This window comes from Alligator mississippiensis, chromosome 1 (genome assembly GCF_030867095.1).
Source record: "Alligator mississippiensis isolate rAllMis1 chromosome 1, rAllMis1, whole genome shotgun sequence".
In the NCBI taxonomy this organism is placed as follows: domain Eukaryota; kingdom Metazoa; phylum Chordata; order Crocodylia; family Alligatoridae; genus Alligator; species Alligator mississippiensis.
In genome coordinates, this window is record NC_081824.1 from 112,847,523 (window position 1) to 112,867,523 (window position 20,001).

A 20,001-nucleotide genomic window follows, 5' to 3' on the forward strand; every position below is an offset into this window, starting at 1 on the left:
ATCTGCCCCACTCCAGCTGAGGCCAGGCGAACCCCAGCCCAAAGCTCACTCTCGCTCCCCTCTCCCTTCCCTTCCTGCAGATACTACTGGGGGGCTGGGAGGGGCCGGCCAGCCCTGATCACTCAACAGATTGACCCTAGGGAACAGAAGCTCCCTAAGGTGTTCCAAAATGGAGCACTATCATCTGATCCCTCATTTGATGACAGTTAATTTGTCATGTGATCGGTCACTTTTAAAGTGCTCTGCAACTGTGCATGTGTGTCATGGAATGGCTGTAGAATGCTTTTAGGGAGCCGAATGCATGATAAATGTAACTTTGGTCTGTGCCCTTTGTTAATATGGATTTATTGCTTGCTTGTTTGCCTCTCTCAGTACTGTCCTCTCTTCCTTTCTCCCCTCCCTCCCTCCCTCCCTCCCTTCCTCCCTCCCTCCCTCCCTTCTTGCCTTTTGTAGTCAAATCACTCTCTCCATTTTATACACTGCTCTATTCATGTCCTTCCACAGCATCTGATGAAGTGAGCTTGAGCTCATGAGAGCTTATGCTACATATCTCTCTATAAGATGCAAATCTACCCTACCTTATTCCTGTTCTTGATAACACCCATTTCATTTTGCACTCCCTTAATAGCTTTATGAACCCTGCCAAAATATATAGTATTGTTTGGTTTTGGCTATTGTTTCATTCCTGTTCCTCCCCAAGGTATAGTTATTAAAGAGTGGTAACCTTGCTAGTGGAATTGTTAGTTCTTGTGTTATTCATGTAACTCATCTAATGTAATGTTATTAGACACACACAAAATCTTATTGGTCTTCTTAGACCATATGTAGTCTTGGAACTACAGTGAATGCTGCATCAGTATAAATTTTAAGGTTTTAACTACATAGGTCCGTGCTTGTGTACGAAGGTAGTGTCTTATCATGGGCATACTTTCTAAAAATAAAACCTATGGCCATCCAACATCTTGACAGATGAAAGGAAATGTGACAAAATCAGTCAGTTAAGGGTGCTTGGCAGTGGTGTGGGAGAAGAGCTGGATGTGCAAACAGCAAGTCTTCCCACAGTGGCTACAGGTCCACTTGTCAGATGGAGGTTGAAGCATATTCTGCTTCCTGGCTCAACTGTGGGCCTCAGCTTGGGATAATTTCTGGATAATTTCCATTACTCTCAATGATCTGGATGATATTCCAAGAAACCCTTGTTCATGGCCTCGTTCTTTGGCATCTTTTACCTCACAGTGTTGGTATCCATTTCACAGTGATTTGCCTTGTCTTCCACAGTTTTTCATTTCTCCCTCCAAACTTCTTTGGCGTTCTGAGCTCTAATTGTATATTGTTCTGAAATGTAAACTAGGTCCAACTGCTTCTTTAACAACTGTGTATTTAGTGTGACAGTATTGTCTCAGGCACTCTTCCCCCGATGCTGCAAGTAAGTAAATCACACTGCTGTTTCTTTATGGTTTCATATGTCTTTACTTTATAGTTTTTGCTAAAGGGAGAACTAGATTGGCCTGAAGCTGTGTTTATAAAGTGGTGTCTCTTATGTCTACAACTGTCCTCTTATCAGCTTTTCTGTTCATACTTCACATTTGCAATATGAACCAAGATGCTGAACTGCAGAAATAAAAGCTCCAGATGTTTTGCTTCCCTTCTTTCTTGTACTTCCTATTAAAATTGACTCTTTCCTGTATTGTTTGCCTATAAAATTGGTCATAAAAGCCTTTTTCACTTTTTCTTGCCTTTTCTCCTTAGTGAGTAGTAGGGCACACATGATGTTATCAGCAGCAGTATCTATTACAAATCAGTGTATTCTTGTACTTTCTGTATTAAACCAGAAGCCACTGATATTATTCAAATCTCTGGTTCCAGCAAACTCAGTTATCAAAATTAAAAGCCTAACAGAGTTTAGGGATTCCACTGCTGCACTGACATGGAGCTGTGTCTTCTTATTGCTGCAGTTTTCACAGATCTCTTCAAAGCATTTTCCATATTTCACTCATCCCTGCGTCCATCAGGGAGAGGTTTCTTCTTCCTACATTCACTCACTTACAAAAACACATAGCATGACAACATAAACAAGAATGGTTAGCCTTTAAACTGGAGTTAGAGTCCCTCACCTAGATATCAACTTCCCCTTGTAACACGTCCTGATCCTTTCTCACTACTGTCCTCCTCTCTAAAACTGCTCCACAACAAGCATACTAATGAGAAATGTAGCCTTCATGATATGTTACTGCTCTAGAGTAGGATGAGACAACAAAGTGGCTTTAAAAAAGCAAATCTAAAACCTTAAGCTTGACACTTGATCCAGACACTTTTTTTTTCTTAGAGAAAATGTCAATATTGTGTCACAAAGTTACACACTGAACTTTTGTAAGGTTTGGTGTTTTCCATTCTCTGACAAGAGAAAAGTGAACCATTTCAATGATCATTTTCATGAATTCAAAAACCTGGTTTGCCATAAGAAAATCTTGAGGGCAGAATTACAAGCTCTGGTTTTATGCTACCTATCCTTAAACAATTAGAAATATCATATGGAAACATTCAGTTTAGATTTTATTTTTTTTGCATACATATAAAGAATTGTTATTGAAAAACAAAAATTCCACTATAGGAATTACCATAGTGGATCAGATCTGCAGTTGAGCTAATCCAATATTGTATCTCTAACAGTGGCCAGAACAAGATGCCTCGGAGGAATGCTTAAGTAGGCAGCTATGGGATAATCTGTCCCTAATATAGCTCTCCTCCCGAACTCTAATAGCTAGAGATTGCCTTAAGCCCTGAAGCACAAGGTTTAACATACTTCTGAAAACAATTTGTAATTAATTATGATAGTCCTAGATATTCTTGATAGCTGTATAAAAATCCATTTGTTTAAATCCTGCTGAATTCTTGTTCTCAGGGGTCTTATATGGCAATGAGTTCCACAGTTTAATGACACACTTTTATCATCTTTAACTTCCCACTCTTAATCTTATTGAATTTTTCTTTGTGAAAGAGAGAGAAATTCCATGTCAACCTTTTCTATATCAGATTGTTTTATGTTCCCTATATAAAAGGTGCACCTCCCTGTTTATATTTTTTCAAAAGTAAATAATCTTAATATTTCTTTAAATGAAAATATTTTCTAGGCTTGTGTTATTTTTGCCCAGCTTTTCCAAACCTTTGCTAGTTGTACAATTAAAAAACAAGGCAATTTACAAATTAAAAATCATAAGAAAAGTCTATATTAATAAAGTAGACAGTAAACAGGTTATTGATGTTTATATAACAAGTTCTACAGCCTAAAAATCATTAAGCAATTCAGTTTATTCAGGGCCAGATTCTATTTCACTTTCTAGGTAAACAAATGGATTTAGGTGCCTACATGTAAGTCTATTCCACCCTGCTGAAGTCCCTGTAAAACCATTAATGCAAAAGGTGGGTGGTTTCTCCTCCTCCAAACTACTTCTTTGTGACTCAGTCTTAAGGGTAATATGATTTGTGTTACAAGAATGGATTCATTCATAGGTTTTCAGGACTTGAACAGGATGCAGTAGAATTCAAAGGCATTTACATGCCTAATAGGTGGAATAAAACCTGGACCTCAGTGTCTATATTTTGCATTGAAAAGATCCTTAGGCCCTATCCTAAATGTAAAAAATTGCTAGGTTGTTTCACTTATCCCTAAAGCAAGGGTTAAGTTTAAATTAACAAAAAATCCAAATATATTCAAGAATGGAAATACCCATTAAAAAAATGTGTATACATCTTTAATTCTGTCCTGTAGTTAAAACAAGATGGGATTAATTAACATACAATTTAACCTAATCTGGGTCTACAAACACTGTTATGCATTAACTGTTATTTCATGCTTATTGCCTCACCGTGTTATTGTATTACTGGAGTTAAAGTTGTTTTGTGTGCTTTAAATGTGCATTTCAGTATCTTAATAGGTTTGAATTTCCTTTAGATTCAATTTTAACTTAAAATTATATATTTGGTAACAGTCGGCTTATGTGTTCTGATCTGAGTACTGTAATTACTGAATTCTTGAAAAAAAACACTTCTAAGAGGCCAACAAACATTAACTCATATCAGCATTATGTCATGAATACTGTATAGTCATGGACCCCATTTTAAACAACTGAAGATTTCTATAGATCAGTAGCATATCTAAAGGGAGTGAGTGAACAAGGCTGTGGCTCCTAGTGCCCATTTAGAAGGGATACCAGTCTGGTGGCCTCTAGGAAGCCTGTAGCATGGTGCTGCTGTATCTGGTATGCCCATCCACAGCAGCCTGAGCCCATGCTGCAATAGCAGCTGCTACCAGTTTGAGGAGTCTGGGTAAAACTATCCTGCCCCTCCACCCCACCTTGCTTTGCCCAGGGCACCAAACAAGTGTACTACACCTCTGATACAGATAATTTCCATCCCTTGGATCTGTCATTATATTTCATTCTCACTTATTGTATAAAACAGTTGTCTTAAAGATATGTGGGTAGATCCTGGCACAGATTTAGATTAAAAAAAAAAAAAAGGATTTTAGTGCTTCACTTCCACCTGGATCTTATTTTGGATAGGGGAACTAACTCCTGTTGACACTCAATTTGTCCAGGGGAAAGAAGAGAATGACTCTTGTTGCTTATGGCTGGGTCATAAATCTGAGAAGGGAGATGACCTGAGAACCAGACAATGCTCTAAAGATTTTTCACATGTATTACATTAAACAGTCACTGGATACAATACCAAAAGTATTGAATTCTGTCATTTATATGTTATTTGAAGGTATTCAATGAATTATATTAGGGATGATTTGGGACTATATTTTCAGAGATGTTGACAAGTGGCACAACTTCTTTCTTTTATTTAGTTTTGTACAGATATTGCTAAAACAATACAACAAAATGGAAAATAAAATCTATATAATAATACAATTATATTTTTGTTAAAAGCTTACAATATGATTATATATTTTGCCATCATTCCCTTGTTTAATTTAGTTATTAACAGAACCTGTGTACTTAATATTAAACATGAAAACTATAGTCTGTATTTTCATTTCTTAGTCTCCTCAGAGACTATCCACCGACTGACTTATTAGTTAAAACTTTTTTTTTCTTGGAAAGAAAATGATAATTCCATACAATTTTATTTATATTAAATAAATTCATTTCTTGGATGCACCACCTTCAAGATGTATGGAAAAGTGATATAATTCTCTCCCCCAACCAAAAGTTTCAATTCAAGCAGTACATTCTAAAAATCTGACTAGCCAGTCTAAATGGCAGATAAATAATTACCACAGCATAAAATGGATTAGCAGGTCACCAAATGATCTCAGGAAGCACTGGTTATCAGCAGACAGTAAATTGCAGAGGTGGCACTCTTTGTTTTTGGAAGAATGGTCAACATGCTCTTCTCTGTGCAAACTTCCTGGGCTCTACCACAATTGTAGCTGTTTAATTTGACAGGGAGCCAAATGTGTTAAGCCACAACATATTTCAGATGGCCTGAAAAATTGCTTTTAGGTTATGCTGTGCTCCCAACAAATTAACAACCTGAGATTAATTTTTACTAATCAAAAAGTCATGCCCACTTTGCTAAATAATACTCATCTCAGGTGACAGAGTCCAGATAAGTCAGTAGAAGATTTTTATGTGCATCTGAAATGCTTTTTGAATAATGATGAAGGGTCAAATAGAGTACAAAGGACACCTGACTTCCACAATATTCATTTATATAAGGGTCATAATAATAGTTAGGAAAAAAGCTGTCATAAAATGATGCAGTTTTTAAAAAACTCTTGATAATCATAACACTACTCCTTTCACTGATTTATTTGAAATTTGGCTGAAGTACCACAGACTATGCCTAATGATAAATGACAGTATTAATTAAGTGTGTGGGGTGTAGACTATCTAACATCAATGTCTATCTTATTTAGTATCTTTAATAATGATCTAAAGCATGAATAAATCACATTTTCAATTGTTTGTGTTTACATATTTCACTAAGTAAGAACAGAAATAATACAAAGGCACCTAGGGAGAGTACAAATAAAAGACGAGATTCTATAATTTGCTGAGTACTTCATAAAACATGATAAGCACACTCATTTATCACTAGGGTCAACTGAGTTCAGTTGACATTGGTGGGACTTGGATAGTCTTATACCTTATTATAACAGTATATTCTTATACCTCCAATAATATATAGAATATCTATTTATAACATCTGATGAAGTCACACCTACAAAATCTAATGCTTTTCTGAATGTTGCTAAGTTTCTAAAGCACAGACATTCAAAAAGCCTCTGGCAGAAGTGCTCCAAGTATTGTGCTTTACTTAAATGCTCTAAGTTAGAGCAGAGGTTCTCAAACTGTGGTCTGCAGACCACCACTGGTCCACGAGCTCCATTCAGGTGGTCCGCAGAAAGGTGACCTAAGGCTAAAGCTGACAAACAATACACTTGACTTCCCAGAACTTTGCTAAAAAAAACAGGCACAACCATTGCATTAAAAAGGTAAGATTAGTGATATTAAAATATGAGTTGTATGCTTCGATTTGTAGAACAAAAACAAGTTTATTAAGTGGTCCATCAAGACCTTCAGCAATTTTCAAGTGGCCCATGAAAAAGAAGTTTGAGAACCGCTGAGACAGAGCACGAGCGTACCGGACAGATGTTTGCTGTTCAGTGAGGGGAGACTCAGAACCTGCTCACCCTGGCTGCCAGGGGCACTCCCACACATCTTTCAGGAGGCTGCCTGAGTGGTCCCTCTCCCCAGTCCTGACCCCTCTAGCAGTTGCTAACTGTCAGCAGACCGCAAACTCCTCTCCCTGCAGTCCCCCCAGTTGGGCTTCACTGTGCCGTGCTGTGCTGCGCTGCGGCATGGCCCGGCAGGGGCAGACGTGGGAAGAGACACTCTGGAACCCTTCCCCAGCAGCCCCCGCACTCACTAGGCAGGGATGTGCTGCTGTCTGGCCAAGAGAACTTGGAGCCCTTCCTCTGCAGCCCACCCCCACAATGCAGCCCCCCTCCCACCACACCGTGGCACGTTGCTGGCTAGAGCAGCTATGGGGGGAGGGGAGAAACCCCAGATCCCTCTACCTGAAGCCCCGCTGCCCAGGCTGCATCATGGTGCTGCTCAGCAGGGACATCTGCTGAACCTAGATCTCTTCCCTGCAGTGCCCTACTTCGCCAAGCAACAATTTACCACTGCCTGGCCTGCGCTTCTGTGGAGGGAAAGGTCCCAAAGCCCTTCCTGTGCAGCCTCCCTGGCTGGGCTGAGGTGCACTATGGGACCAGGGTGGCTTCAGGGACAAAACACCCGCCCTTCTCCCACCCCCTGTGAATGTCTCTTCAGTTACAACTTTACAGCACTTTCTTCCTTCTTAATGTGCAGTATGTGTAAAGTCTACCTAGTCTAAAGTGCCACACTGCCATGCCTTCTGCCAAAAAGGAGATTGAGAGCTACTTGATTACATTGGTTAAGTATCTTCTGGGCAGAAAATACAAGATCTTTAACCTAGTAGAGAACACACAAGAAGAGACTGGATGTTATAGCCAGAGAGTCTGAAATTAGTAATAGGGCATACATATTAGTAGCAATAGTGATTAACCAGTGGAATAAATTGCCAAGTTAAATGGTGGATTTGCCATATCTTCCTGTCCAGAAGTTAAGACTAGAACCCTTTATAGAAGATACACTTACATCAAACATGATTTAATGGACAAGGGTAAATGGATGGAATACTATGGTCAGTGTTGCACAGGTGTTAGATTAGATAATCTAATGATACCTTCTGTCCTAAAATCTACAAAAGTTTGACTTAAAAAGCACAGCGCACTTTGCAGAATATTAGCAGTCCTAAGTGTAGTATGAACCTAGTGGACTGTTTTTCAGTTTTACGTTCTGCTAGTCCATGAAAGAAGCATAAAAGGAAGTATGTTCTCTCATGCATGGAGCTTTCCCCTACAAAAACTATTATGGTATGGTAGGATGCAGAGCGAAAAAACAGTTTGATCATTCCTACTTTATAACTTTGTGCACCAGATAAAATTAAAAATACTCCTATGCCACCTACCAAACCCACCAAGAAGTTAGACTCCTTCAACTGTATGCAAGGTGGGGGGTGAAAGTTTAAAATGCATGGTACCATCTCCTGACCCTATTTTAAATCACAGTTGGTTAAACATCCCTTTTGATCAGTTCCATTCCAAGTAGAACTCCATTTTTTTTTAAATGTATTAATACCATTTGACTTCACAACCTCGCTTGAAAGTCTGCTTACCATGCAACAAAAAATAGCACATCCCCGCTGCCAGAGCTGAAGCACAAACTTTACACAGTTTTATTCTAAGTTTGCATTATCTAAATTGGTATGCATGCCATGGAGTTCTCTACGTTTATCTTCTACCCCTCTTTTAGCAGCTAAATTCGGGTGTGTGCAGATGTAAAGTTGTACCGTAATAAAGGTCATGAGACTTGTGACTTAAGTGAAAATAACAGCTTTGCAAGAAGGGTGTAATTTTATTATTTATTGATCTCGAATTATACTAGGTGAAATCCTGGTTCCATTCAAGTCATCAAACTTCAATTGATTTCAGTATGGTTAAAATGTTGCCCTTTGCTCTTTTTATACCCAAGCTACTGCTTAAGGGATGAGGTAGTCCGTCAGAGGTTAAGGTTGCATGCACATGCATATACATACAAATATATGCATATAGATATAGATACGTATGTGTATGAATGCATTTATATTCATACATAAATATGTTACATTTAAAGTGGGAAGAGCTATGACATAAGGTATGTGAATGTTAGAAGTGCCTGTTAAATAAATTATAGCAATAGTTTAAACTCTTTGGGAAATTCTAGATATATTCCACATTCTATATATTTTTTTAAATAATTTTGAAAACTAAAAAAAAAATCCAATTTTAAACTTTCCAGGCATTTCTTCTTTTTATTGAAAATCCAACCTTTTAAATATGTAATTTCTTTGAAAACCGGAGATAAATTATAAGTTGTTAGGGTTAGTTATTATATAACAACACAGTTTAAGGAAAGAATGGAAGAAATTTAATGGAATTCTGGTAAGATCAAGTTTAGGATTTGATTCGATACATACATATGCTTTGTAAATGTTATATATTTAGAATCAGACTCATGTTGTACTCACTACCAGAACTATAAATGATGTGGTAGTATACTTTTCAGTTAATTATTCAGGAGCAGTTTGCTGGAAATAGATCGTTAGAATAAAGGCAATTGTTTTTTAAATACCTGCTGTAATGGACTAATACGATAAGTACTATACAGTGACCTAAAATGTAATACAAACTTGATTCTCTTTACCTTGGTGTCAGCAGTTTTGATCTTGAGAGCCATGTACACATCATGAGTAAAAGGAATGATGTAGTTATGTCCCTTATGTCAGTATTAGCTGGAAGAAGCAGCTATTTTTCACTCAAGAAGCCCACTTGTAGATGCAGTACAGGACAGAGTAAAGCAGCATTATTGGATTAAACTAAACTGAGACAGGAGCCATCTGTGAGCCAACTGTAAGCTGCTGTAGACCAAACAAAAAATCCTTACCAGATCATTAAATGCTCATACTTTGTAGATACAGTCAACCAAGTCATATCTGTAATATGATTTTATCATTTTGACATAATGCTGTGAATAGAAATATTATTTCCTGCTTTCTATTTTCTTTGTGCAACGTTATTTGATTTCACTTCCTGGGTGCATCTACATGAGATGCTTACTGCAGAGCACTGCAGTAAAGTGTCACTGTCTATATGAGCAGTGCTATTAAGCTGGAGTGAACTAATTCACTCTGCCATAGGATAGTACTGCCCAACACAAGTACTATTCTATGGCAGAGTTATTTACTCCACCACAGCGCACAGTGTAGAGCTGGCTGAGACACAAGGGTGTTGCCTGCTGGCTAGTCCCAAACCGTAGCACCCTCATGCTCCAGCCAGCCCTCCACAGCACATTGAGCCAGAGGTGAGCACTTCCAGGCTGGCAAGCTGAACCTCCAGGCCCCTGGGTAAATGTGTCTATGCTGAACCTGGGAGCAATAAACTCTGGCACAAACTGCGCTGGAGCTTATTGCATCACATTAATATCATGTGTAGATGCATCTCCCAGCAGTTATATATTTCCCTTTATTCCAATTGGTTCTAAAATCTCTAAAATTGAATTTTATAATTCCTTTGACTCTAAAATTAGAGAACTACATTCTTCCTTACATTCTTTGGTAGCAATTCTCTAGTGACCAACATTTTCTTACAACAGATATAATTCACATTTAATCAGGTACAAATAGATTATGCCCTATTAAGAACAGCTAGTCCAATGATGCTACTTTTCTCTTTATTATGAATCTCTTGCTGTGTTGTTTAGGTGCAGTGGAATTTAACAGGCTGTATAGTAAATACAACTATTACTGAGCATTTTTTTAATGGATTTGGGTTTGAATATTAGCAGACAGATGACAGGTTGGTACAATGTAATGTTTTCTGTAGGATGAGAAGTCCTTCTTATGTATATAATTTCATGTTTTAAATATAGTAAGGGAAAATGTTAATGCTTTTTATAAACATTCCTCTCCAGCACAAGGTCTGTGCATTGTTTATAGACTATATTGAGGATTTAAGTGATCTCTAAAGGAATAGGTTGTAAGCAAGAAATAACCTGAAGTTAATTCACTTAAACTGTTGCAACAATCACACATAGAAAATTAATTTGTTAAAATCAATAGTGAATTAGACTGTAGTAATCTAAGACTGTTTGAAACAGAGCAAAGGGTAATGTTTATCAACTTATTTATTCAGTAGGAATCAATTCAACCAGCCCAAGTTATAGACTAGGATTTTCAGTTTAACCTAAGGAATGTAGGTGCTTGGCTCTCTTGAAGTGCTGGAAGTTCGTATCTAACATGCTTGCCCTACTCTGAAAATCCCAGGTTTAATCTATTTAGCATAGTGTCATATGTCAATATTTTTAGTAAGATGGATGCCATGATAGGCTTAGAAATACCAAGCATTTATAGAGTGCTTTGGATCCTAAAAGAGTTCATAAACAGTATGCACATGCTGACACTGAGGTGACAGCAAATAGGGGGAAACGCGGATTGCTAGTTAGCAGCATGGATAGGGGAGAAATCTTAGCCAGTGATTCTTAGGAACTTCTCCTGGTGTGTTTGTAAATGTCCATATAGAATCCATGTCTTGTCTTCCTTGAAATATCTAACAGTATTAATGTAAGCATGTTTAAGTTTGTGTAGTGCGAGAAGCACTTCCTTGCCTTCTCAACATTCAGCACACTGAACATTTTGATGAAAATAGCACAGATCCATATTTATACCAGAACTTAAATAATTTATATTTAAATTATGTCCATTTGTCCTTTTGCCTCTCATTTTGAAGTTAAGAACTTTGAACAATCCAAAAGGTAGGGATTGTAACATAAAGAATATTATCCCTCTGGTGTCCCTGCTTTCATGATGAAATCAACAGAATTGTGATAGCACAGACCATGCTATTTTACGAACTGGGAATGTGAAGTGGGGGAAATGGTGTGTGACTGACCTAAAATGTTGAGTAAGCCATTCAATAGAAAGCTTGCAAAAATGATTTCTCTGTATTCCTGCTATCCGTAAAACATCCACAGAAAAATGAAGTATATACATTTGATAGCTGCTAAATTTTTTCTTTAAATTATTTTCTACAAGTCTACTTAGCTGGGGTGTGCTACTCTCTTGGCAGTAAATGGAAGCAGAATACCTGTTTTAATTCAGGTTAAAATAAATTATGTAGTTTGATTCCAACTTATCTTTACATTTAAATAACAATTATTTTTCTGCTGATGCTACCTGTACCCACTGTCCCTCATCTTTATTTTCTCCTATGAGATATATAAGATTTGCACAAGAGACAGGCTATAGGAATAAGGTAATATACTCTTAGTTTGTGAGCCCTCTAGATATGTTCATCCTGTTCTGTTTTGAAAGCTCCCAGAAGTCAGTTAGAACAGTAGCGTATGCTCATCTAGGTCAATGAGTGTTTGCATATAGTTAGTAAATACTGTTATTTGAGATTCAGCTGTATCCATGTGGTTTCTTAATGCTGTTGTGTAAAGAAAAAAAGACTCAGCAAATGACAAGGATGATATCATCTTCTAAGTTTGTGAAACTGAGCATCTTTACAGGGGCCTAGTAAAACTGAAACTAAAGAGTTACAAGAATAGGGAAATAGCCATTTAAATGGGATATGTGAGTCCTTTAGTAGTGTTTAAAAACTATTTAAAGGCATGTCACCCACTTCCTTTATACTGCAGGGTCCCAAACCAAAAGGCAATTTTTAAACACCAAACTTTGAGGGCTTTTATATAAAAGTGTGTTTCTTATATATTTTACATTTCGTATAAGCTCGGTCTTGCAGATATTTTGATTCAGTGGTATCAGAAAGTAGTTTACAATAACTAAGAAGAGTGTATTCTGTAGTCATACTCCATTATTAACTTTCATGGAAGATAATGGATGTTTTATGCTGCACAGCTCCATGGCATACCTAACATATGGAGCTAAGCCTAGAAGGGCATTTCTTAGATAATATCAATAAACTGTGTATACTAAGCCAATGGAAAAAATCTGTTTGAAAACAATATATTGATTCAATAAAATGGAAGCTTTAAGAATTAGAAGAGATCAAACAAGTGGATGGCATCTAGTTTTTGTAATGAAGGAATTCCTAGAATACTGGAGGGTGATGTCACCAAAAAGGATGTACTCTGTCTCCATCTGCTGGTAAGGAGGTACTGAAATTCTTGATTAGCAGAGAACTTTAAAAATTATCATTTATTTTCTTGTTGTTGCAGTGACTGACAGTTTCTGGCAATGTAGGTGCAGAAACTTGATAAAAATCATTTTTGAGAAAAGCTGTCAAATTATATATGAGCTACAGTATGACATCTCTCTAGCAGGTATGGCCAAGCTTCAGTCTAAAAAAATTTGTGGCCAACAAACATCTTGACTGTGAACTTACAGTCACCTTTTCTTTAATAAGATGTAGATTCCTTGCATGCCACTCAGAAGAGGATGCAGCTTCCACAACAGTAATACACTTTTCTTCTTAGGTAGCTATGGTTTGAGAACCTGGAGGAAATAAAACAGTGGACAGTACTGCCTCTGACCTGAGCAAGGGCATTTCATTCCCAAAAGCTTGCCCAATGTCTTTCTCAACCAAAATGTTGATCCAATAAAAGATACTATTAAACAAATCTCGCTTCTTGGATAATTTTAAGGGAGGCAGAAACTGCTGGAGCTGGCTCTGGTTACCTTAAAGTGTTGTTGGGTTGTTTTAGACCATGTAGACTTGCCTCATTTTTTCAGATGCCTCTGAGGGTAAATTATGAAGGAGGTTTCAATATATTGCCTTATATAGAATAAGGCATGGACAAAGAATCCCAAGAAGTTGTCCATTTGACCTTCATTTGATACACATTGTGATTTTCACAGTACCCAAGGAATTAAAAGAATTAAACTTACCCCATAAATGCCATCACAATTATTGATTTACAACCTACAAATAAATTGGATTTTATAGGAAAAATTACCACAATGGATTATTTGTGCCTAAGGAGTTGGCTTAATTAATAGTAAAAATAGTGAACAACATCTTTTGTTTTGTCAACTGGCACTGCTGGGTTACTTTTTTTAACAGCTTAATTGAAGTCTTTGAAAGTATTGGCAGAAGAACAAATTTCATAGGAGTTATTTGTTCAAATGTAGAAGGTAATTTTATGGTTTGTAAAAGGTTCAGGATTAATAGTGCTGGAAATGAAGTCTCCTGTTTATCCAGACAGAGGATATAGTGCAATTGTAGTAGTGCAAACTATCCATGCTGGCTTCCACTGTGTGCCTAAAATCCGAGTTAATAATCTATGTCAGAAAATTCAATATTTAGCTTTTCTGCAGAAATGCCAACTAACATGCTGATTGTTGTAGGTGCAAATACTGAAGAGTTTCTTTTATTCTCACAGAGCTCCCATTGGCATCACTGGGAGGCTTTCATGAGGTAAGACAGTGTGCTGACACTCATAATAACTTTATGGCTCCAAAATGCCACTGATTGCAAACTGGTTCGTGATTGTGTGAAACGCTGTGGGCACTGACACCAGGGGATGGGTCTGAGCACTCAACCCAATGTGACTTACAGTGGATGCGTAGAGGGGAACATTTGCATCCATGCTTTGGAGGTTCCAGGGCATGGGTGATCTGTGGCTGGGGGCATTTTCACATTTCTGCCTTCTCTCTTCTCTCCTAAACATGAGTTCAGTAAATTTCAATATCCTGCAGTTGACTGAAGTCTGTAGTGTGACTACCTGGCTCAGGGAGGTAGGGCTAGAGTTGGACCCACACTTGTAGTTTCCAGCAGCTGTGGGAGAGATGATAAGGGATGCCAGTAAATAGGAAGCGAGGCTACAGCTGGCTGTTAGGAAGATAGCTTTTCCTGAATAGGCAATGCAAGGGATCTTATTGATAAAAAAAAAGTGTCAACCAAGGTGGGGAGGGGAAGGGCAGTGAAGTTTTGGCTGTGTACCAGAGTGCCTAGTTGGCTAGTTGCACTTTGGGGGGAAGAGAGGATGAAGGAGAGGAGTGATAAAGTGTGGGATGCTATTAACAACTAAGTGGTTCAAGATAGTACTCGATTTTCCAGGTACACTTTTGAACTGTTCCAGGTGGTTTAAAACTGGTTTAAGAAGCTTGCATGTCTGTTCACTGCATGTTTTAAACACATCTAAACCATTCTAAGTGTTAGTGTGTCTGTGCCCTAAGTAAAACACCAAGGAGGATATTTAGGAGTTGCTCTTTCTTCTTCATCCACTCCTTCTCCCAAAAAAGAGGTATGGGTTGCAAAACTTGTTTTCCAAAATTGCTGTTACCTACACTATCAAAGTATGCCTCCCAGCCAGACCTGCCAGGATGTAGTTGATGTGCATGGGATATATTTGTTATGGAGAATACCACACAGAAGTTCAATTTTTAATTTGTATCTACTAATTAATTATAGTATTTTAATTGTTATGCATATGCCTAGAAGTAATTGTAGTAGCAATTTTGAAGTAAATTAATAAAATAGATCCCAGTACCTCAAGCACCTTTAGGCATTCGGTTCACATTATTGGTACATATCCATCCTGGGTTGGTAGTGAATGAAAGTTATTCCCACAGGATAGCTGCAGAGGCTGTATGAAATGACCTGCCGATCTCACAGCCCAAAGATACACTGCTCTAATTGGCACCCTTTATGGCACTCTCAGAAAAGATGTCAAGGTTGACATGGATACTGAATTCCTTCTTCATTCTTACAGTGGTCCTTCCAATTCAAGCTTTAGATGGCAATATGGGCAAAACAGTATGGGGGAGCTCACTTCACCCATACATACCCCTGCTTGTTAAAATAGGAGAGGATGTCTTTTTTCCATGAATGTGTCTATCTCTGTTCTTTGTAAACTTACCTGATTTACACTGTGTTCTGAGGATTATATGGCAAAATGTTCAGTATATATTTTGCCTGTTATGCACCTTACTTATATTGCTTAGAGTTATTTGAGATTCAGCTGGATGATTGTGCCAGAAGAGCAGAGCAAAAGGAGGCTGCATATACCCAGCAGTGCTCCCCCAGCAGTAAGGGAGCCAGGACTTGTCAGTTCTTATGAAGAGGAAAGACCCCGAAGGAGAAAAGTATGTACATTTATTTATTTTATACAATTTATGGGTTTTATCTTGAGTTCAAAGGTATAATTTAAGAGGCACTGTAGAAACCATGAACTTGGCCCAGGCCTGAAGTGCTGCAGAATAAATCTGAACTAGAGCTGAATTCTAAAAAAACTTTGCCAGTCTTTATTTTTTTGCTAGCTATACTTAAATACATTACACTTATATTCAGAATGAAAAGGTATATAGTGCCTTACCTCAGCAGAAAGAACATATATCCAGGTCCACGCTCATTCACTCATTCTGTCACACTCAAGAAGAATGACTGTAAATGTCATCTTTGACTTCTAGATAAAATGTAGCCTGATTACAAGTAAAGAGATGTTTTTCTCATATATTGTTCTACCAGATCAATTTGGAATCTGGAAGTCAAGCACTGTTTCTTGTGGTTTGTTAGCAACTGCCAGAAATCATAACACTGACCAATTCTGCCCTCAGGTACACTTGTTGAACTTCATTATCTATCTTCAGTTCTCACTTCAACTGCATGTATGCAAAGCCATTGACTTTACATATTTGACCCTTCTATAGAAACTGTAGTTAATTATTCCAATATTGATTCATGGTCCAGAGTAGAATACAGGTCAATTTCCCATCGCTTTTTTGGCTCCATATATCTGATAAGTAGAAGTAGGGATGAAATGAGTTTTCACTTATATAGTTGTGTCTGTGACTATAAAAAGGGATAGCAGATTTGTAAGAGAATTACACATCTACACATCACTTTCTTTCATTTAAAGCAGATGTATTATTGATCCCATAGACTTAATACATTCTCAAAGCTGAATAATCTCTTTTACTCAGTTGTGTTGCTATTCTGACATTAGATCTCCCTTCTTATATTCCTATTAAAAGGAATTTTTTTATGTCTACCATCTCCAAATTGTGCTTTAGAAATGCTTTTCTGATTTGGCAGAAATCATTACTAGCTGGCCTTTCAAAGCATGATATTCAATGACATCCTCTAATATAAATTTCAGCGGCCTGAATCCTCTTTGGATGTAACCTTTAACCATCATATTGCTCAAGTCTGCAGTGATTTTGGGATTTCTCTACCTACTTAGAAAACTTCTAATATTGGAGGACTGGTGTTTCTCTCTAACCTTTTGTCACCCTTTGTTCTCAGCCATTTGCTTAGACTAGCTACTACTGGATATTTGGCATGTCTTCTGTATTGATTGATGTCAATTGGCTTTCAAATCTTTAGTCTCCATCATGATGGAATCAGCTCCCGGTAGAGTTTAGACATACAGAACAAATATGTTTTCCTATTTTTAAATTAGAATTAGAATTAAGGACACTGAGTTGATTTTCTTGTAAATGATTTTTAAACTCGTGTAGCAGAGTAGAACTGTTTTCAAAGATTGTTCATGCACTTTATGTATTTTGAGAAAAGGTGGTTTGGTGTGGTGCGGTACTTGTTAGTCTGGTGCTTAGGAAAACAAATTCAATTTCCTGCTGTAGATTTCCTACATGATTGATGAATAGAGAGCTCAAGAGAGCTCTGATTTATACCAAGAATTGCCCATGATAGGTTTACTTAGAATTAAAAGTAGAAAGAACAACTGCAATCCTCAGCTGAATAGCTACCTTTGTATCTGAGCAGAGCTAGGGGGCTGCTTTGGGGATGAAGGTGGAGAATATGGCCCTTAATATCTTTCCTTCTAAAATCAAACTGTGTGGGTGTAGTCACACATTCATTTGCAACAGTTGAAAATCATTGGAATGTTGTGACATTACCTGATATGATCTTGAAATAATGCTTGCCTGAAAGGGAACAATTTTGTAATGCCACAATGGCACTTAACATGTATGAAACTGCTTGAATGTGCATTTACTTGTGTTTTAACTTTGCTTAGTAAGTGTTAAGTTGAATGGTTGACACCATTCTGTGACTATTCTTTGTACTAAGTTCCTTAGCAAATTATAACCTAATACAAAAAATGAGACTGGAACCAATTTCCCTTCCTTTATCATGTGAGCTTTTGCCGTAATAATCAATGGGACTATCCATGTAAGTAAACAGAACATGATTTGGCTAATACCAGGCAGCATAAACAGTTTGAATGACCAGAAGTATGGTTGTTTGGTTCTCAAAGTTGCTAGAGGGGAAGATGTCTGAATTATGAATCCCGTTCAAGTTGGATACTTCTGTGTTTCTCCTTTTATGAAAAGTACAGAATCTAAAATATGGCTTAGCAATATATGCAGCAGATTATATTGCAATTCTTAGCAATATTTGTTGAATGAGAGAGAGGCAGCTTGTATCAGGTAATGTTCCCCATATGAATACACAAAGTTGGCAAAATGATGCTAAGTAAATAAATGCATGCTGATCATTTCATTGTGATGTATTATGAAAAGCTCTTGTAGGTTTCAAATACCCTTGATGTACTATCTAAAATCTTCACAAACTTAAGATGTTTTATAATCCATGTTGTCATATAAACTAACAGCTACAGCAAACAGTGTCAAGTTGTTGTTTATGTTCAAAATAGCTGCCACTAGATGGCAAACTGATTGTTTATAGCATGCCATAACAAAGGGGAAATTATTTATGAATATTCTGTGTGGCCAGATACACATGCTGTATTAAATTAATCTCTTATATAAAACCATTGAAATCAGTGGAATTACACCAAAGAAGGATATGGTCCATTAAGCTTGAGTAGTGCAGCTCCTCTGGGATATAAAATCTGTTATATTGCATTTTAAAATGGAGAAGGTTAAATAAAATGCAGAAGTTAGCCATTTAAATCTTTTTTTGGGTATCTAAATTAGTAGCCTGATTTTTTCAGAGGAGCTGAGCAAAAACAATTCCTATTGACTTGGGGTCTGATCCATCAAGTGTTCCCACGCAATCTCACTGATTGTAGGGGGACCTTGAATGGGCACAAGTGCTGTCTTCACCAGTGGGTAGCAACCTTTTTGCAGGCATGCCAGAAGTGAGGTTCCCCAAATTTCATTTTGATCCCCTTCCCCTGCCTGATCTCTTACTCTACTTTCTGCTCCATGCCCTCTGTGGCAGGCCCCCACCCAACTCACCTGTTCTCGTGGCTCAGATGGCCGAGCCATGCTGAGTGCAGCTGCAGCCATGCAGCCAAATAAGCCAGGCCCCAATTGGGGCACAGTGTAACAGCCATGCATTAAAGAATGGCCCAGGAGCTGGGATGAGGGCAGAAGATGCCAGGCACCAAAGCGGGGACTTGCCACCAACCCTGCTGCTGGGGACTCTCCCACACTGCCTCTGCTGCTGCCACTCACTCTACCACTACTGTTCATTCCACCACTGCTGCTCATGCCACCGCTGCTGCTGCCACCACTGCCACCACCACTTATGCTGCTGGCCCATAAGTTAGGGGACATGGCTCCGGCCCACTCGAGCCCAAAGTGAGCCAGGTTAGGTGGTGTTGGGGCTCTGGGCCCAAGGTGGTGAAAGGCAAGCTGGGCCCTGCCTGGAGGCTCCATCTGCAGTCCAAACGCTGTGCTGGGGTTGTGCCACCTGCAATGGGGCTCCTGGACCAGGTGGCCCGTGCCAGATCAGAAGCCATGCCCTCAACAGGCTGATGGGGATGGGGAAGAGCAGACCGGGGGACCAACGGGGAAGAACTCTAGGGGTGCAGGCCGTAGCACCCCAGTTGCTCCACAACCTAACCATCTGCACGAAGTGTGCCAGCAGGGAGCCCGCTGCTATTGGCTCTGGGTATGTCTGACAAGGAGCCCAAGGCAACATAAGGAAACCTAGCTATAAGATACCTGTGAAGAGCCTCTGAGGAAAAGGGGATCCTAGAGGAAGAGGGGAGCAAAGGGGGTAAGGAATGAAACAGTTATACTCCAAGGCTTGGGAATGATCCACTCAGCATGGGGCAACCATGCCCTGCCCCACTCAGCTTAAGCAACATTGAGTTATTTAGTCTCTTTTGTGTTAGCTTTTTATTTGAAATACAGTAGAGTATGGCAAGTGACCGTAATCCCAATGTTTTACCAGCTATGCACTGAACCACCAGTGATGGACACCTAGGCACAGCCTGTGATCTGCAAGAACACCCAAGAGGAAAGGGGTGGGGTGTAGGGGAGGAGGAGCTCCACAGAAGACACACCAGAAGGAAACTCCAGAGCCAGTAAGAACATCTTCACATCATTACGGGGGTAGGAGGCACCTCCCAAAATTGTGGTGAGAGAGCAGACTCAGGGGTGGTGCTCAGGTCTGCCACACCTGTCACTGTT

At 38.6% G+C, this 20,001-nt stretch overlaps 1 protein-coding gene across 1 annotated transcript in view; it reads right to left on the bottom strand.

The window, feature by feature from the left end:
* The window catches only part of TMEM244 (transmembrane protein 244), a 36,926-nt gene extending 18,077 nt beyond the window's left edge, over positions 1 to 18,849 (bottom strand). The window contains exon 1 of the mRNA XM_059724112.1: positions 18,820 to 18,849. Within this exon, the coding sequence (XP_059580095.1) occupies positions 18,820 to 18,849 (30 nt within the window). The remainder of the gene's footprint in view (positions 1 to 18,819) is intronic.
* Between the last annotated feature and the right edge of the window lie 1,152 nt (positions 18,850 to 20,001).